The sequence below is a fragment of the Perissodus microlepis genome, chromosome 6 (assembly GCF_051167445.1).
Source record: "Perissodus microlepis isolate ML-2025 ecotype Zambia chromosome 6, ASM5116744v1, whole genome shotgun sequence".
NCBI lineage: Eukaryota > Metazoa > Chordata > Actinopteri > Cichliformes > Cichlidae > Perissodus > Perissodus microlepis.
Genome location: NC_140466.1, coordinates 16,021,837 through 16,039,320, shown reverse-complemented (window position 1 = coordinate 16,039,320; position 17,484 = coordinate 16,021,837). Strand labels below are relative to the sequence as shown.

At 40.5% G+C, this 17,484-nt stretch overlaps 3 protein-coding genes across 3 annotated transcripts; 2 read left to right on the top strand and 1 right to left on the bottom strand.

Annotated features, from left to right (window-relative positions):
* The first annotated feature begins 845 nt into the window (after nt 1–845).
* Nucleotides 846–2,945, top strand: LOC146385354 (heme oxygenase-like). The gene is made up of 6 exons (XM_084931059.1): nt 846–955; nt 1,107–1,163; nt 1,505–1,616; nt 1,714–1,929; nt 2,030–2,302; nt 2,436–2,945. The coding sequence occupies exons 2-6, from the start codon at nt 1,114–1,116 to the stop codon at nt 2,616–2,618; spliced, it is 834 nt and encodes a 277-aa protein (XP_084787185.1). The 5' UTR covers nt 846–955; nt 1,107–1,113; the 3' UTR covers nt 2,619–2,945.
* A 3,503-nt stretch (nt 2,946–6,448) lies between these two features.
* On the bottom strand, nt 6,449–11,465 carry rnf11a (ring finger protein 11a). Its single transcript, XM_084931060.1, has 3 exons — nt 11,041–11,465; nt 9,286–9,458; nt 6,449–8,136 (listed from the first exon to the last, which is right to left on the bottom strand). The coding sequence occupies exons 1-3, from the start codon at nt 11,155–11,157 to the stop codon at nt 7,965–7,967; spliced, it is 462 nt and encodes a 153-aa protein (XP_084787186.1). The 5' UTR covers nt 11,158–11,465; the 3' UTR covers nt 6,449–7,964.
* Nucleotides 11,466–13,243: 1,778 nt separating this feature from the next.
* On the top strand, nt 13,244–16,333 carry LOC146385352 (uncharacterized). Its single transcript, XM_084931051.1, has 4 exons — nt 13,244–13,323; nt 14,552–14,719; nt 14,802–14,948; nt 15,025–16,333. Exons 1-4 carry the CDS (start codon nt 13,321–13,323, stop codon nt 15,094–15,096), a joined length of 390 nt encoding a protein of 129 aa, XP_084787177.1. The 5' UTR covers nt 13,244–13,320; the 3' UTR covers nt 15,097–16,333.
* The last annotated feature ends 1,151 nt before the right edge of the window (nt 16,334–17,484 follow it).

Genomic DNA, 17,484 nt, shown 5'->3' with positions numbered 1-17,484 from the left:
AAGATTTCTGAGTAACAGTTCTAGGAGGGGTCCAGTAGGATAAAGATAAAAGCAGTGACGCTCTTTTAGTGGATGACAGAAGATTTTTGCAGATTATAATCTCTTTTAGAGACTTCCCAGAAGGGTAGAGGCTGTTTACAAGAGCATTTGGGTACCCTCTGAATCAGTATGAATTGATCACATCTGTGTATAATGCTCAGATATCTCATATCTTTGGTTGCGGTTAGTTTACAAAACTTTCTGCATATCACAGTCACTCATGGATGACATATTGTGGAAGAAATAATTTTAAAAGCTTTGTTTTATTTCAGGCTAGTCACAAATAAGTTTTGGGCTTAACTTTTGTGTGTAAAGATGATATCAGTAGCTTTTTACTATTGTTTACATGGACTAAATCAACAGTATCTACTCTTGTTTGTCAAAAATACTCCTCCACTTTGTCACTGAATGTTGATAGACTTGTGTAATATGACAAACCTGCTCTTGTTTCTGATTAAATGTACAGCATTAGTCACTGTTTAAACACTTCCTCTCTCACAGCTTCGCAAACTCACACTGTCATGCTTAGCCTCAGCTCCTCCTCCCCTGTGTGGCTCTACTTTGGAATCTGAAGTTGCAGCATCATGTTTAGCGCTCAGCCCTCCCCCCTGGTTTTCCAGGGAACTCCCTCCTCACACTCTGGTAGTCCTTCCCTCAGCAGTTTTCCGTGCTATTCTCAAAGTTGCCGTATCATGTTAACTCCTGGTCCCCTCCTACTATTGTTGCTGATGTTGCCGTGTCATGTTTAGCCCAGTTTTTTTTGTTGAGGCTGAGTTCCTGTTTGTGTTGAGCTGGTGGTGGGAGGAGGAGACTGAAGCTGATCGTATAAAGAGAAGCGTGAAAGCCAGCAGAGCACACAACTGCACTGGACATCCAGAGAGAAACTAAGGGCACAGATCAGACTTCATTCTTACTGGTGAGTCAAACGAAATATCATACTTTAAATTTGACAACCTTTTGTCGATTTATATCCCTTAATCCACAGTGTTCTCACCATATCAGAAAAGTATTTATGCTCTGTTAAAGTACCTTTCTGACATCTTTACTGTCCTTTACTGTTTTTTCAGCGGCACAATGGAAACCGAGAAGAAGACGCATACAGCAGCAGAGCAGATGACTGACAGGTTAGACTGAGCTGCTGTGATTTTATTAAGAATCTAAATCTTCTTTTCCGCTCCATGCACATTTTTCTTTTAATGTCTGGGGATAGATTTAGTTTTCAATCAGCTCTGTGACATCCAACACATATCTCAAGTAGCAGAATATGTTTGGGAAGCTTGTGAGCTACATAAACATTTCTAATCACAATATGTTTTCATAATGGAAGTTTACTTTGGATGCACATATTTGCCCTACATGTTTTCTAATGATTACTGCTCTTAGCCTTGTGTCACTGCCTTTTCCTTAGCTGCAATACATTAAATGTTGGCTTTCTCTTCTAATTGTGATCAATTTCTTTTCTCAGGGACTTGTCTGAACAAATAAAAAAAGTGACTAAGGAGAGTCACGTTAGAGCAGAAAACACAGAACTGATGCTGAGCTTCCAGAGGGGAAAGGTTACGCTTCCGCAATATAAGGTAATATTAAAAAAAGGACAGCACAATTGTTTAAATAATCTTACTTTTGTGGGGGTCGATACCAAGATTTAATGGCTTTGTGTCTCTTCTTCTTCAGCTCCTCCTGTGTTCGCTGTATGAGATCTACCAGGCTTTGGAGGAAGAGCTGGACAGGAACTCGGACCATCCGAGCGTCGCACCTATTTACTTTCCTGCTGAACTGGCCAGGCTGAAGTCCATTGAAAAAGATCTGGAATACTTCTATGGTCAGGACTGGAGAGAGAAGATTGTCATTCCTGCAGCCACTAAAAGATACAGCCACAGGCTCAGACAGGTATGTTTTATTTAAACCTTCCATGAATCACATGCATGTTTCTATCTCTGCTAGGTGATGGTCAATTAACGCTCTTGATAACTCCATTACCATTTTTTAGATTGGCAAAGAAAACCCTGAATTCCTGCTTGCCCATGCTTACACCCGGTATCTGGGTGACCTGTCTGGGGGACAGGTTCTTGGTCGGATCGCTCAGAAGTCCATGGATCTGAAAAATGGTGATGGTCTGTCCTTCTTTGCCTTCCCTGGGGTGTCCAGCCCTAACCTGTTCAAACAGCTCTATCGCAGCCGAATGAACAGTGTGGAGCTGACAGAGGAGGAGAGGAACGGTGTGCTGGAGGAGGCTGTCAGGGCCTTTGAGTTCAACATTCAGGTAAGGAGGTGTGATAATCTAGGAAGGACAGATCGTAAAGCAAAAGTGCCACTCAGAGGGCAGCTGATTAGCTCTTACACTTACTGATATTTAGCTACAGCAGCTGATAGATGCTCTGTTGTTTGTGTTACAGGTCTTTGAAGATTTACAGAAGATGCTAACTGTCTCTGACAACAACCTGCAGAGCTCGATGACACAGTCCAAGGCGAACACACTCCACATGTCAGAAAACATTTACACTTCCTCGCTGCTCAGGATGGTCCTGGGACTGTTTGTGGCTCTGGCTACTGTCAGTGTGGGAATGTACGCTTTATAAAAAGAAACTCAAGAAATACTGTGAAATGAAGTGTTGCTGTTGAGGTTTGAAATCTTTGCTTTGGTACTGTAAACCTAAAAGCAGAAAAATCCCCACCTGATTATAACTGTAAGATTTTAAAAAACATGTACAGATCACAAAATACTGTGTAACATTTATGTAATTTATCCATAGGAACCATTCACGCTCATACATACGTGCAATAAGTGTAATAGTTTCTGAATCTGTTGCACTGATATCCAGTGTGGTTGAAAATGTTCAATATGTGTGCTTTAAATACTGTAAATATATATGAACCTTTTAATAAAATATTCTGCAGAAAGAAAATATCTCTATCGTACTGTATCGTGAAATTTTTCTCCTTTAGTACAGTGATCATGAAGTTCATTCTAGTAATGAGCATTACTCTGCTGATGTTGAGGGTCCAGCTGGTGGACATGTCCACTAATGTTCTGGCACCCGACTACATGCCTGCTGTTCATTTGGCTCTTAGTCATACAAGAGTCTGGATGCAGGGAGCAAGTCCTTTTTATATGATTTAAACACTAAATAAACTCACTTGCTGGCAAGCCACCCACAGCACGCTTAAGTGTTTTTGCCTCCATCAGGCTAACATCTGCTTAACAAATGTTGCAAGCTAAAAAAAAAAACCTTATTTCAGTTTTACTCAGCCCAAAGTGATATGTTTAAACTGTTTGTTTAAAACATAAATCATTTTGCCTGATAACGATTATCGTCTTTTTTAAAGTGATCCTGAGTCATACATTTCTAGACTTTCTAAAGGTGTTTCAGCATTTTTCTTTGGACATTGGCTGCAGTCCAGTTTTCATACCCAAATAGTTTCTTTTTGATCCATGGATCATTCAAGCATAAACAGGTGACTAACTAACAAACCAGTTTTGTGTCTATATGTTAAGACAACTTAACAAAGAAACCAATTTGTTCCCATTTCCTTAAAAAAAGCTTGATGTATCTCAGCATGGTGTGAAATGTGTCTATAAACAATATGAGGAAACAAGAAGACAAAAGAAGAAATAGCGTGATTAAAAAAAACTATCTACAGCAAATGAACAGCATATAAATGCCACGTCCTTAAGAAACAGGAAGAAACTCAAGCAGACCTCACATAGGGCATAAGAGATATATCTGGAATTTCAGTTGATCCATCTGCTGCTCACAAAAGCCTCATTAGAAATGGTCTCAGTGCAAGGGTGGCTGTGAAGAAGCCATTCCTAAGGAAGAAAAACAAAGTGAAAAGACTGAGGTATGTCAAAGTACACAAAAACTGGAATGACAATCAGTAGCAATCAGGTTTTAAGAAGTGATGAGTGATCAGTGGCGCTCTTTCGTGGTTTGCGGCTACATTTCAACCAGTGGCTTTGAGGATCTTGTGAAAACTGATGAATTTATGAACACAGCAAAGTGCTGTCAGACGTTGATCTGCCATGTAATACTGTCTGAAAAGCATCTAATTGCCAACGGCTTCATTTTTCAGCACTACAGGGAGTGCAGAATTATTAGGCAAATGAGTATTTTGTCCACATCATCCTCTTTATGCATGTTGTCTTACTCCAAGCTGTATAGGCTCGAAAGCCTACTACCAATTAAGCATATTAGGTGATGTGCATCTCTGTAATGAGAAGGGGTGTGGTCTAATGACATCAACACCCTATATCAGGTGTGCATAATTATTAGGCAACGTCCTTTCCTTTGGCAAAATGGGTCAAAAGAAGGACTTGACAGGCTCAGAAAAGTCAAAAATAGTGAGATATCTTGCAGAGGGATGCAGCAGTCTCAAAATTGCAAAGCTTCTGAAGCGTGATCATTGAACAATCAAGCGTTTCATTCAAAATAGTCAACAGGGTCGCAAGAAGCGTGTGGAAAAACCAAGGCGCAAAATAACTGCCCATGAACTGAGAAAAGTCAAGCGTGCAGTTGCCAAGATGCCACTTGCCACCAGTTTGGCCATATTTCAGAGCTGCAACATCACTGGAGTGCCCAAAAGCACAAGGTGTGCAATACTCAGAGACATGGCCAAGGTAAGAAAGGCTGAAAGACGACCACCACTGAACAAGACACACAAGCTGAAACGTCAAGACTGGGCCAAGAAATATCTCAAGACTGGTTTTTCTAAGGTTTTATGGACTGATGAAATGAGAGTGAGTCTTGATGGGCCAGATGGATGGGCCCGTGGCTGGATTGGTAAAGGGCAGAGAGCTCCAGTCCGACTCAGACGCCAGCAAGGTGGAGGTGGAGTACTGGTTTGGGCTGGTATCATCAAAGATGAGCTTGTGGGGCCTTTTCGGGTTGAGGATGGAGTCAAGCTCAACTCCCAGTCCTACTGCCAGTTTCTGGAAGACACCTTCTTCAAGCAGTGGTACAGGAAGAAGTCTGTATCCTTCAAGAAAAACATGATTTTCATGCAGGACAATGCTCCATCACACGCGTCCAAGTACTCCACAGCGTGGCTGGCAAGAAAGGGTATAAAAGAAGAAAAACTAATGACATGGCCTCCTTGTTCACCTGATCTGAACCCCATTGAGAACCTGTGGTCCATCATCAAATGTGAGATTTACAAGGAGGGAAAACAGTACACCTCTCTGAACAGTGTCTGGGAGGCTGTGGTTGCTGCTGCACGCAATGTTGATGGTGAACAGATCAAAACACTGACAGAATCCATGGATGGCAGGCTTTTGAGTGTCCTTGCAAAGAAAGGTGGCTATATAGGTCGCTGATTTGTTTTTGTTTTGTTTTTGAATGTCAGAAATGTATATTTGTGAATGTGGAGATGTTATATTGGTTTCACTGGTAAAAATAAATAATTGAAATGGGTATATATTTGTTTTTTGTTAAGTTGCCTAATAATTATGCACAGTAATAGTCACCTGCACACACAGATATCCCCCTAAAATAGCTAAAACTAAAAACAAACTAAAAACTACTTCCAAAAACATTCAGCTTTGATATTAATGAGTTTTTTGGGTTCATTGAGAACATGGTTGTTGTTCAATAATGAAATTATTCCTCAAAAATACAACTTGCCTAATAATTCTGCACTCCCTGTATAATCAGCAAAACAATGCAAACGCACTGTAGAAAAATACACAGTGGAACTGTCACTCTTGGATTGGCCTCCCCACAGACCAGACCTCAACATTGTTAAAGTACTGTGGGATCCCTTTGAACAGGCAGCTAAGATACAAAAAAAAGAGCTTTGAATATCCTTCAAGAAGCCTAGAGAACTATTCTTGACTATGAGAAATGACAAGATATTTGAGTTCAGATTATATTGAAGAATAAAGGCGATCATACCAATATTAACTTCCAAGCTCATAATAATTGTACTGACGGTTTCTATCTGACTGTACTTGATTTGCAGTTATGTTTGTGCATTTCCTGTTTTTCTAAGAAAACACAAAGAAATGAGGGCTGACTCATTCTGAGCTGTAACACTGATGACACATTCTTTGAAGCTTTTCATGTAAAGGCGTAGACAGCCAATCCACTTCAGGGATTAACTGTCAAGTTTTAACATCTTGCACACTGTCTATACTGAGTGGGCTTAACTGTTATCAATACGAATCAGTCATTTATGGAAACAAATTATTTTAGTGCTCAGTTAAACACAGAAGACTATAACGCAGTCGTATGCAATGGTGTTTGAGATAAATACATGCTTTGTTCCTTAAGGAATCTAAAGATTTATATAAAACATGATAAATTAAAGTCAGTTTAGTCTGTTCCTTAAGTTCTAACCCACTATCCTCTCCAGCTGAGAGGTTGAGAATGTGTTTCAATACAATATTTAATGCAGAAACAAAACATCACACTTGTATAAGATTTGGCATCCACTTTTATTGTGGTTTCATGGATTTCCTAAAACCTGTGCACTTGTAGCACAAGTCATAAATCAAAAGACAGAATGACTGTTGATTGTTAACAGCAGCCAGATCACATTTCTGGCTTCATCCTAGGCCTGTTTCATTGTGACACAAATCACTACATTGCTGGTATCTGCCTCCTCCTAGAGGACAACTAAAGAAAAACAAAAGTAATGTCATAAATGATTGTACTTCACAGGAAATTGGCTTACCTCAACCTTAAAAGGCACAGTATGTGCACAGTAAATCACAAATTTCCTTTTACAGTCATACTGTCAATGTGTAACAACTGAAATCATGCTTTACATTGAAGATACATTCCTTTCTACTGCTGTAGCTTCTGTTTTTGCCATTTCACATCTTTGTGCATTATGCAACGATAACTGACAGCACATGTCCAACACCAAAAGCATAAAAATCACATTAGATTACCAGACGTGGAAGCTTTGGAAATGCATCACTTGCTCATTTAGAAGGCATCCGGCGCACAATCCAAAAGCTTCAAACAAGAAAAGGAGCGGAAACTACATTACATTTTACAACTGAGGGGGTTAACTCACAATGCTAGCTTGACATGACGATCTCTATCCAACAACCCATAAAATGCAAACATACACACATAGAAAAAACACCATTATCGAAATCTACAAGCTACACAGTATCAGGTGACAGACATCTTATCTCAAGGTGCTTTAAGGGTGATTGCACGGTATATTGTGTCTTTGTTATTGACTGTAAAGGACAAACTACGGGTTGAGAGCACAAACTTAAGGCAAAGCAAAAGCTGAGGATTCATATTGTGGGAAAGCAACAGAAACATTCACATATAGTCAAAGCAGCTAAAATAAAACTGGAGTCATTTTCAAAATATGCTCAAAAGCTGAATTGACACCATTTTATCTCATGGCATAGCTTCAGGAAAGTGAAGTTTGTGAAGTTTTATGTATACTGATGTATGCTTTTCAGTAGAGAGTATTGTGTTTAGGTGACATTCGAGATCACAAGTTTACTTGGAGAGTGCAGTTACTTCACTTCATGTGTTTACTGGAAATTCTGACAATGATTCCCACTTGATCAAAACAAATATGCATTTCCTCCATTTAGAGAACATGTTACACATCACACATCTTGAAAGAGGGTGCAAATTACACAAAGGCAAAAATAAGTGTAAGTCATATGAAAGTGAAATTACTGTGCAGTAATATTTTGCTACTTGTACAGCTCCTTCATTTGTTGTATTTGGCACATCTTCCTTCTGCCAAAGCATGCTTTCCAAGTCTGACTAGGTGCATTTCAGGCCTACAGAATGTGCTGTAGGACACAGTTGTTTACTTGTGTGTATTAACAAGCACCCAACAAACATCTGCATCATGCCACATCCCCTCATCTATCTGTTGGAACAGCTATGACAGTTTTGGCTAAAAAGGTGCATTACTTTTAGGCAGAAGCAGCCACCAGGGGCCGCTCAGTTGGTTTCGTAAGTAGACAGCAGGGCTGCATCTACGGGCTCCATGCAGGAGGGGCAGGTGAAGGAACGCATCAGCCATGGGTCGATGCAGTCCACGTGGTAGATGTGAAGGCAGGGCAAAAACCGAATGGGGTCGCCATATTCAAAATCCAACATGCAGATGACACATCTGGAGGGGAAAAAAGTGAAAGGATTTACTAATACCCGAAGACTTTGATATATTACAAAAAAAAAGCATCTCAAAATACAATCAATAACTCATACGATAACTCATCTTCTGTGCTGTGCCATCATCTTAGCCAGAGGTTGTTTTGTTGCCCCAATGTATAAATCACAGCAATGCTCCTTGCACTTAACAACTTATACTATATTACTCTGTTTGTGCCGGGGGACCCAATTCTTGGTCCCCGCAGAAGAGCTAACTCGTCAGGCCAGGACTCAGCAGTCTATGTACACTTACAGGCCAGTGGCCTCTCTTTCAATGATGAGGATGTACACATCCCGGACAGGGAGGAATGCTAGTTTGTGAGAGGAGTCAAGGAGGCCATTTATGTGAAAAGGGAAAGACCATCTCTGAATCGAGAAGGGGGCCTAAGGGTATATTTTTCACCATCTTACACTGCTGTGATTGCTGCTTTGCTCTGAATTTTGACAGCCCTATTAAAGGTTAATATCAGTCTGTACATGCTCTAGATAGCTTTTCTTCAAATTGTTTAACTCTCACTCGCTTTTGCAACTTTGTACTTTTGTGTTACTCACAGCAACAACTCCACCTCATTGTTAGTCCATTTAAAAAACTCAGTGCTTTTCCTCAACATTCTGCCGCAACGTTTCAAAGAGCCGGAAAGTAAATAAGCGGCAGAGAGAAATGAGGCAGGTCGAATCTTCTTGCGCTTCACGCATGCGCAGAACTGGAATGTAAGCGTTTTCGGCCGTTTCAATGTGGACGCACAACTCTATGAAAATGACTGAAAACGCTAGTGTGGACGCGGAGCGTTTTCAGACACTGTTTTCAAATCTATCCGGGCTAGTGTGGGCGTAGCCTTAGATGAGTGACGAAATGTTTCTCCCACTGAAAACGCTACGTCCAGATGAACAGAATCAACTTTTTGGGATTTCCTTACCTGGATGATTGAGCATGCATCAAGATGCGAAAGCTTTGTGTTCTTGGACAGTGGAACTATTCAAAGATTTCTGAATAAACTATTAGTAACTGCATTTCACAAATTACTGAACTCTTAAAGGATCAAATGGGGGGAAAAAAATCAAAGCAATATGTAAATTGAAACAAATGAGAGTGCCACCATTTAAAACTCACTCTTTAACTTTCTTCTCAGAGGCGTCAGAGCCTGGATCAAAGATGCCTTTGGGAAGATGCTGGATGAGTCCTATGCGCTGTGCGATGCGGACTTGCTCCTCCTCAGTCAGCTGACTGGCCAGACGGCTCTCGCCTGGGGTGGGATGGTACACTGGCACAGCCTGAGTGCGCTCCTTGAAATAAATGAAAAGAAGACAATTCGTGTCATCTTTGAAAGGGTGATTTTATATTTCCAGTGGCATCAGAAAACCTGGGACCAGATAAAGATTATTTATTTCCTTGTGTTGTCATATGTTTCTAAATTACCTAAATCTTCATCTTCATTTAAATTAAATTTTGAAATTAAAATATGATACACCTGTATATCAGAGTTCCTTATGCTTTAAATTTCCAAGACTGAAACACTGAGCAAAAGCAAATTCTGTCTCTACAGGTACAATCTAAATAAATGAACCCTCTAGCGCTGATTACTGGACTACAAGCTAACCATCTTTACAATTTTGAGGGCCAAAAAGTGCATATACGCTCACCAGTCACTTTATGAGGTACACCTGTTTAACTGCTCATTAATGCAAATATTCAATCAGCCTTTCAAATTACTTTGAATGTGGCATATTTGTTGGTAACAGGCAGGTCTGAGCACTTCAGAAACTGCCGATCCACTGAAATTTTCCCATACAATCATCTCTAGGGCTTATAGAGAATGGTCTGAAAAAGAGAAAATATCCATTGAGCCACAGTTCTCTGGGTCACAATATCTTGTCTATGTCAGAGCCCTTGGCATAATTTAAACACCACAGCCTATCTGAGTATCATTACTGACCAGGTCCATCCTTTAATGACCTCAGTGTAAGTTCAATTCATCTCAAACTGCTTTCTTGATCAAAAGTTCTCTGTACTCACATGGCCTCCACAGTCATCAGATCTCAATCCAATAGAGCACCACATGTGGTGGAACAGGCAAGTCCCATCATGGATGTGCAGCCGACAAATCTGCAACAACTGTGTGATGCTATCATGTCAATACGAACCAACATATCTGAGGAATGTTTCCAGCACCTGGATGCCACAAAGACTTAAGGCAGTTCTGAAAGCAAAAGTAGGTCCAACCCAGTACGAATAAGGTGTACCTAATATAGTGTCCAGTGAGTGTACATTTCCAAGCATTATAATGTGTTTGCATAATTTCTAGATTTTCAGGTCCACTATTAGGAGACAGGTTGTGTTGAGCCAAACACAAAAAATCGGTAATTTTTTAAAAATGTTTACTTGTTTATAAAGTTAAATGTTAAAAAGCCCTAAATACATAAGTTTCAGCCAGACTTGTATATCCGCGACAAAGTGGTGCAAAGGTTTGTACCGTCACCTCTCAGCAAGACGTTCCTGGTTTTCTTGATAATAAGCTGATGACATGAACTAGATAAAAGAACCAATGTTTTAGGATCGAGATAAAGATTGTCACATTACAAATTATGCGTATACACTGCACAATGTTTTATCCTTTTTTCAAAAAAATATAAGACCCGAACACAAATTATGACTGTGTTTCTAAAAGCTTGTAGAAGTAATTTGACTGTGGTATTTACTTTATTCACGCTTAAATTCTGCATGGTGCAATCTGATCCTGAAAGCTGGGCTGCCCAAACTTCAGCTTCCAAATTTAAGATAACAGCAATAACAGCCTCCACCACTAATTAGACTTAAGGGTAGGGGAATTCAATTGTCATGCTCTGGACTCCCCGGGCTGTATTTCACCTGAGACCCGGGCTGCTCTTGGTATGGCGGCGGGGGCTCTCCGGGCAGACTGCCTCCCTCGGAGTCGTTCAGCAGCGACAGGTCATCCGCACCTTGTGAAAATAGACAGTTCCCCATTGAAATGAGACCACCATGAGACTGTCACTTCGTTCTAATGCTGACAGACTCGGCGCTCTCTCTAAACGTTAGCTTGGCTAGCTTTTAGCTGACAGCTGTCATTCGGCGGGGAGCCTTATTTACGGAGAAGCGCTGCAGCTCGTTCGGACGCGATAAACGCCCAAAACTGAGCGATACCGTGGCTTTAATAACAACTGGCGACACAAATTTTAACTGTATCAGCGAGAACAATTCTGTGTGTCCGACCGTACGCTATGTTTACAAGAAATACGAGCCGGAACTATATCACCAGGAAGTTTTCTAAACATCAAACTTCCGGTAAAAGCTTCAAATTAAAAGTCGAGATGCGAGCTTTGCTGTAAGTGTTGATGGAGAATTATAGACAAGGTCAGGAGTTGCACTGTGAAAGCATATGTTAGTATACCAAGATCGGAGCTGTGGTACTGTATAAGGATGTCAAGAGTGGCAGAAAAGTATGTGAGGGTGGTGCAGGACATGGATGAGGACAGTGGTAAGGTGTGCAGTAGGAGTGATGTCAAAGCTTAAGGTTAGGGTGGGATTGCATCGGTGATCTAAACCCTTTCTTGGTTACAGTGGTGATGGACATGCTGACAGATGAGGTCAGGCAGGAGTCTCTGTGTACTATGATGTTTGCACACGACATGATCTGTAGTGACAGTATGGAGCGAGTGAAAGAGAGCCCGGAGAGGTGGATATATACATTGAAGAGAAGAGAAATGAACAACAGCAGAAGCCAGACAGAATACATTTGTGCTAATAAGAATAAGAAAACAGGTGGGAAAGTGAACATGCAAGGAGCAGAGGTAGTGGAGGTAGTTGAGATACCTGGGGGATCATCCAGCAGTGGACAGTGCACAGGAGAGGTGAAGAAGATTGCATGGGCAGAGTGGGGCAGGTGAAGATGATTGTCAGGGTGATTTGTAGCAGAAGGATAGCAGGAAAGTGAAATGAAAGGGAAGGTTTACAAGATGGTAGTGAGACCTGCAGTGATGCATAGCTTAGAGATGGTAGCACTAACAAAAAGACAGGAAGCTGAGCTGGAAGTGGCAGAGCTGAAGATCTAATGCACAGAACACAGTGCAATAGTTACACCCTTTTGTACATGCTCTACAGAGAGAATAACAAATAAAATAGTTTTACAATTTAGAGTAAAATATAAATCATGAACAACATTGCCATCCCCTATGTAGCCGGTGTATCAGAAAAACTCAGGAGAGTCTTTTCCAAGCACGACATCCCAGTATACTTCAGACCCAGCAACACACTCAGACAGAAACTGGTTCATCCCAAAGACAAAACTCCTAAACACAAACTTAACAATGTGGTGTATGCTGTACAGTGCAGTGAGGAATGCCCAGACCTCTACATCGGAGAGACCAAACAGCCACTTCATAAACATATGGCACAGCATAGAAGAGCCACCTCCACGGGACAAGACTCGGTGGTCCATCTGCATCTAAAGGACGAAGGTCACCCTTTCAAGGATAGCAATGTACATATTTTGGACAGAGAGGACAGATGCTTTGAAAGAGGAGTAAAAGAAGCCATTTATGTCCACTGTGAGCGACCATCTTTGAACAGAGGCGGTGGTTTACGACACCAACTGTCTGCCATCAACAATCCAGTTTTGCGATCCCTTTCCAGACGCCTTAACACACTCACATCCTGGGCCATCTGACCTCAGGAAATCACATGATAGGGTGGGGCTAGATTTCACAATGAGCTAACCCGAAACCTTGGCTGATTGTGACCTACACCCATTTTCACACCTTAGCTCATGTGATTAGGTAGAGGATCCATTGTCCCTCTCGGTGGGTTACTCCCACAGAGCTTAAATCTGGGACTCTCCACCATTTTACCCTAGAACTGAAGAAGCTTCTCGGATCAGAGGTGAAACGTCTTCAAGCCACTTAAAGAAGTCCAGACGCTTTTCTTTCCAAGCTCCTTAGACTGTAACCACATAACGTCCTTAACGATGAATAAAATATTCAGCTTCTGACATAACTGCATTGGGTGAAAATAAATAAATAAATAAATAAAACGCTTTTATTCTGAAGGGCATATATTGGTTCCTGTCAAGTGAACGCGAAGAGAGAAAGTTTCGTCTCATTTTTTAACCTTCTTGTGATAAAGAGCTGGCCAATGGTAAGCGAGCGACACATCTTTCTTTCACCAATTAACAAGCTGAACTTTTATTGAGGTCTATATTTTATTTGAGTATGTATTTATTTTTTTTTTGAGGTGTTGTACGCGAGCAGGACCGGCCCACATTATGGCCGGGCAATCTGCTACACAGCCGAGTTGTCCCACCATCCCCAATAACCTGGGGATGATGGGACAACAGCCTGGGTCTAATGTGCCTCCGTTACGGTACGGTATGGCCACCATATACACTCCACAGCGCATACTGTGTGTGGACCAAACACATAAAACTCTCAGTTGGTTTCTCTCAGCCGTGGCAGAGAGTGGGCTGAACCCCGAGAGAAAAGTGTTCACACCCCGTGTGCACATACACGAAGCCACTTTATATGCTCGTACTGCTCTTACCCTCTGTTATGGTCGTACTTTAATGTCACCTGAGCCATTTTCATTCAGTTTCATGTTGCTTTGTTGAATTAATTGATCGATTTTACTCTATAGAACCACTTTATTGCGTTATATGTTCATTTTTTCTGATGTTTCATATGACGTTTGTCATGTGACTTTGTCTTTCATTTAGTACAACCTCTTGTTTTGCCCAACTCTTGTTCTTCTATAAATGCCAGGCAAATGGATGATAAGCTGCTATTTGCTAGCCTGTTTTTGTTGTTTTGCATTGTTTTGTCCTTTTGTCCCATATGTGTCAAAGTGCACATTTTTAAGTGCTGTTTGATATAAAAAGAGTCAAAAATCAGGAGAACAAGTGTGGATTTTATTTCCTTGTTCTCTTACTTGTGAAACAACCACTATGATGGAGTCAAAGTCAAATACTTTGCTTTTGTTTTTTATTTTTTTATTGCATCCATACATATATTTTTACCTACCTAAGCTCAAATTTAGATTACCATAATTATCTAAGGTCTCTTTTTCAGAATATGACTAACCCAAACAATATCCATTGCTAAGTTGTGCAGTTGTTCTTGGTGATTGAATGCATTTCAGTTCTGTAAGTGTTGGGAATGAAATAAACAATATTTAAATAAGCCTAATAGCCTAACAGCCTCGTTCCTGTCATAAGAAATTCCTAAACTACCAGAAATATATTGAGACCTGAAATCATTGTCAGTAGTGGCAGCTACAGAGACCCATTGGTGCTGTTGTGCTAACTCGACTCATGTTACAGAATTGCCTGCCTGCACATCAGACTGTCTCTAATGGCACTTCATTCATTTAGGCCTCGGTTCAGCAACCCCCTCCACCCCCTCCACCTTCTCCACCTGTTACTTTGTCTTCTGGAAAGCCTCCACCTTCACCGTGCCCTCAGCATGCTGCAATACCAATACCTCCTGAATATCCTCCAGTTCAGGAGACAAGTGGATCATTGCAGGCAAATTTCTCAGAGGTAAATGTCTCCCCCACAGTCTGTGGTTATACTGACATGAAACCCTTCAAAAAGTTTCATGATTTAATCTCTCAACATCCAGAATGGATCATCTCCACCCATGCAAAATGGATTACAGTTTCCACCATCGCAAGACAGTGCAGGGCCTGAGCTGTCAGATGGTGATGAAGAAAAGAAACACCTCCCAGTGCAGGAAACAGACCCTGCACCGCAGACGTTAGCCCAACAGGTCAGTTGTCTCTGAGCAGAAACTTAAAAACTGATTTTCATTATTAAAAAGACTAATTGGATTCCATCTTCTTCAGAGTTCTGGATCCAGGGTGCCCGATGAAGCTGACGCTCAGGCAGGTGAGAATGGAGAGGAGCGCATGCCCTGAGGAGCTTCAGTTACTTGCTGATACTTGAAATTTCAAGCAGTTGGGATCATTTGAATGTCATTATATTGCAGTGAACTTCTACTTTGTCTTTTTAATTTTAGCTAGGCTCTACGAAGCGCTTTGCTATGTGTTTCTCATTCAGTCATAAAAATGTGTACGTCATGAAGTTCATGCCTTGCTTATGGAATTTGCACATAGTTGAACTACTAGCTATTAGAGACAATCCACTTACCTACCTTAGCCACTCCTGAACAAGCCAAAGTACATTAAAATCATTAAAGTACCTCGGTGACCTTGACCTCAAGGTCAGAGGTCAAGTTTTCTGAAAATCTCCTGAATACAATAACCAAAGAAGAAAGTAATTATTTTCAAATTTATACTATAGGTGCATCTACTAGGAGGCTGAGGGTAGCATTAGCGGCCATAAGTATTTTTTCCATTATTTTTTATTTATTGAATATGAGGAAAGAAAATGTCTAACTTTTTCCCCAGTTTACATTTCACAGGCAGGGATATATTATTGGTTAAAGTAAGGAAAATATTTAGAAACTTGATCAAATCGATGCCAAATCATAGGAGTTTATGATTCATAATTCTAAAGTCATTTTAATTTATTTATGATCTTAAATCTTTGAAGTGATCAAGCAGTCATCTGATGCCTCATGCTCTTTGGCACTGTAACCGGTAAGAAGTGCACTATTGCCATGTGGGGAAAAGAAAAAAGCTCACCAGCACATGCACTTTGTCAGAAATTTTGAATGTGGTTGTTGAATATACCTCAGTGATGTTTTATTTCTGGTTTACTTTAATTTGTCATGACTTACCCGGAAACACAGGACCATACTGCACATACTTAGTGTGAACACTCATTTGTAAAAAGTCATTACCGTGCAGAGAATTAACCAACAACGTTTTGCTCAAAAATAGTATTTAAAAACGAATTTTGGTCTTCCAAATAAATTATTGTCATTTCTTTTTATCTGTTTGTATCAGTGTGTTTAATGTAATGTTCGTGTGCTAATGTACTTACTGCTGGCTGGACATGAATCCTTTCCTGGAGTATGAGCTAGTAGCTCAGAATACTTAAGTCAAACTTGCAGCTGCAGTGCTTGAAACCTGTAAATGTATCTTTTAAAAAAAACAAATATTTAAACACCTTTGAACCAAATTTTGTCCTTTTTTTGTCACTTGCCCAATTTTTTTTTTTATTTTTTATTAAACTTTTTCTTGTTTTGAACACTTGCATTACTGTTTTTGAAGGAAGGCTTGACAGTGTTTGGTGAGTTCCATAATGCAGCGGTCCCCAACCCCCGGGCCACGGACCGGTACCGGTCCGTGAGTCGTTTGGTACTGGGCCAGGAGAGTTGAAGCTCGGGTGTGAAATGTATGGTTTTCAGAGTTTTCATCGTTAACTCGGTTTCCCTGGGTCTTTTCCTGTGTTGTAGCTGTGTGTCTTATTTTCAAAGAAATATTTACGCATTACCATAGCGACCAGAGAGCATTAAGGGACAGAGAGGAGGACGTTACTCTCAATGTTGTTGGCGCTGCTAATAAAGTTACAAAATTACACAGTGAATTTGTGTTTATTATCATATTTACAAAATACCACAGTTTTTTTTCTTGGTCGTATCATTTTATTTTGTTGTATTTATCCGCGACACCTTAAAGGCCGGTCCGTGAAAATATTGTCTGACATTAAACCGGTCCGTGGCACAAAAAAGGTTGGGGACCACTGCTTTAATGAATGCAACAAAGAGCCTGCAGGCCCTGCTAGCAGCTCTGTGAGGCTGTACCACTGCGAATCACATTGAGTGAAATACGAATGCTCAGGTCACAATGCTGGTTTTTAACAAGTATAACGTTTAATAAGTTTCCCATCTCATTTTAGATGGGGACCAGTGCAGTTAAAGCTTTAAAGATGATCCATATCAGCAATACCAATATTCTTTCTTTGCACATTTTGCAAGTTTCAAGAAATCAGCTTGATGGTGTTTTAAGAGAAAGGAACAGCGCTGACAACATACTAGAAACTGGAGATAAAAATGACATAAATAAATTTCTAACTTTGTTATAAAGTATTTAGTTTGCAATTATTTTGACCAACTAATTTCATAACACGACATGAAAAGTGATTAAATAACCAAATTCAGCAGTTTGCCCTCTGGGCACTACTGACATTCCACATTTGAATCTGGAACAAAGTGGTGGGGCATGTAGCCTGAATGTTTTCAAATTCCAAACACCCTACAAAGAGACAAGTTATTTTTTAATGTATGCAAGTCCAGTTTAGAAACACTAAGGACTGAAGTATATTAACAGCTGTTCCTGAGGCATTTCTTTTATGCATTATCCTACATACTGAAAGAATGACATGGCACAGCAAGATGG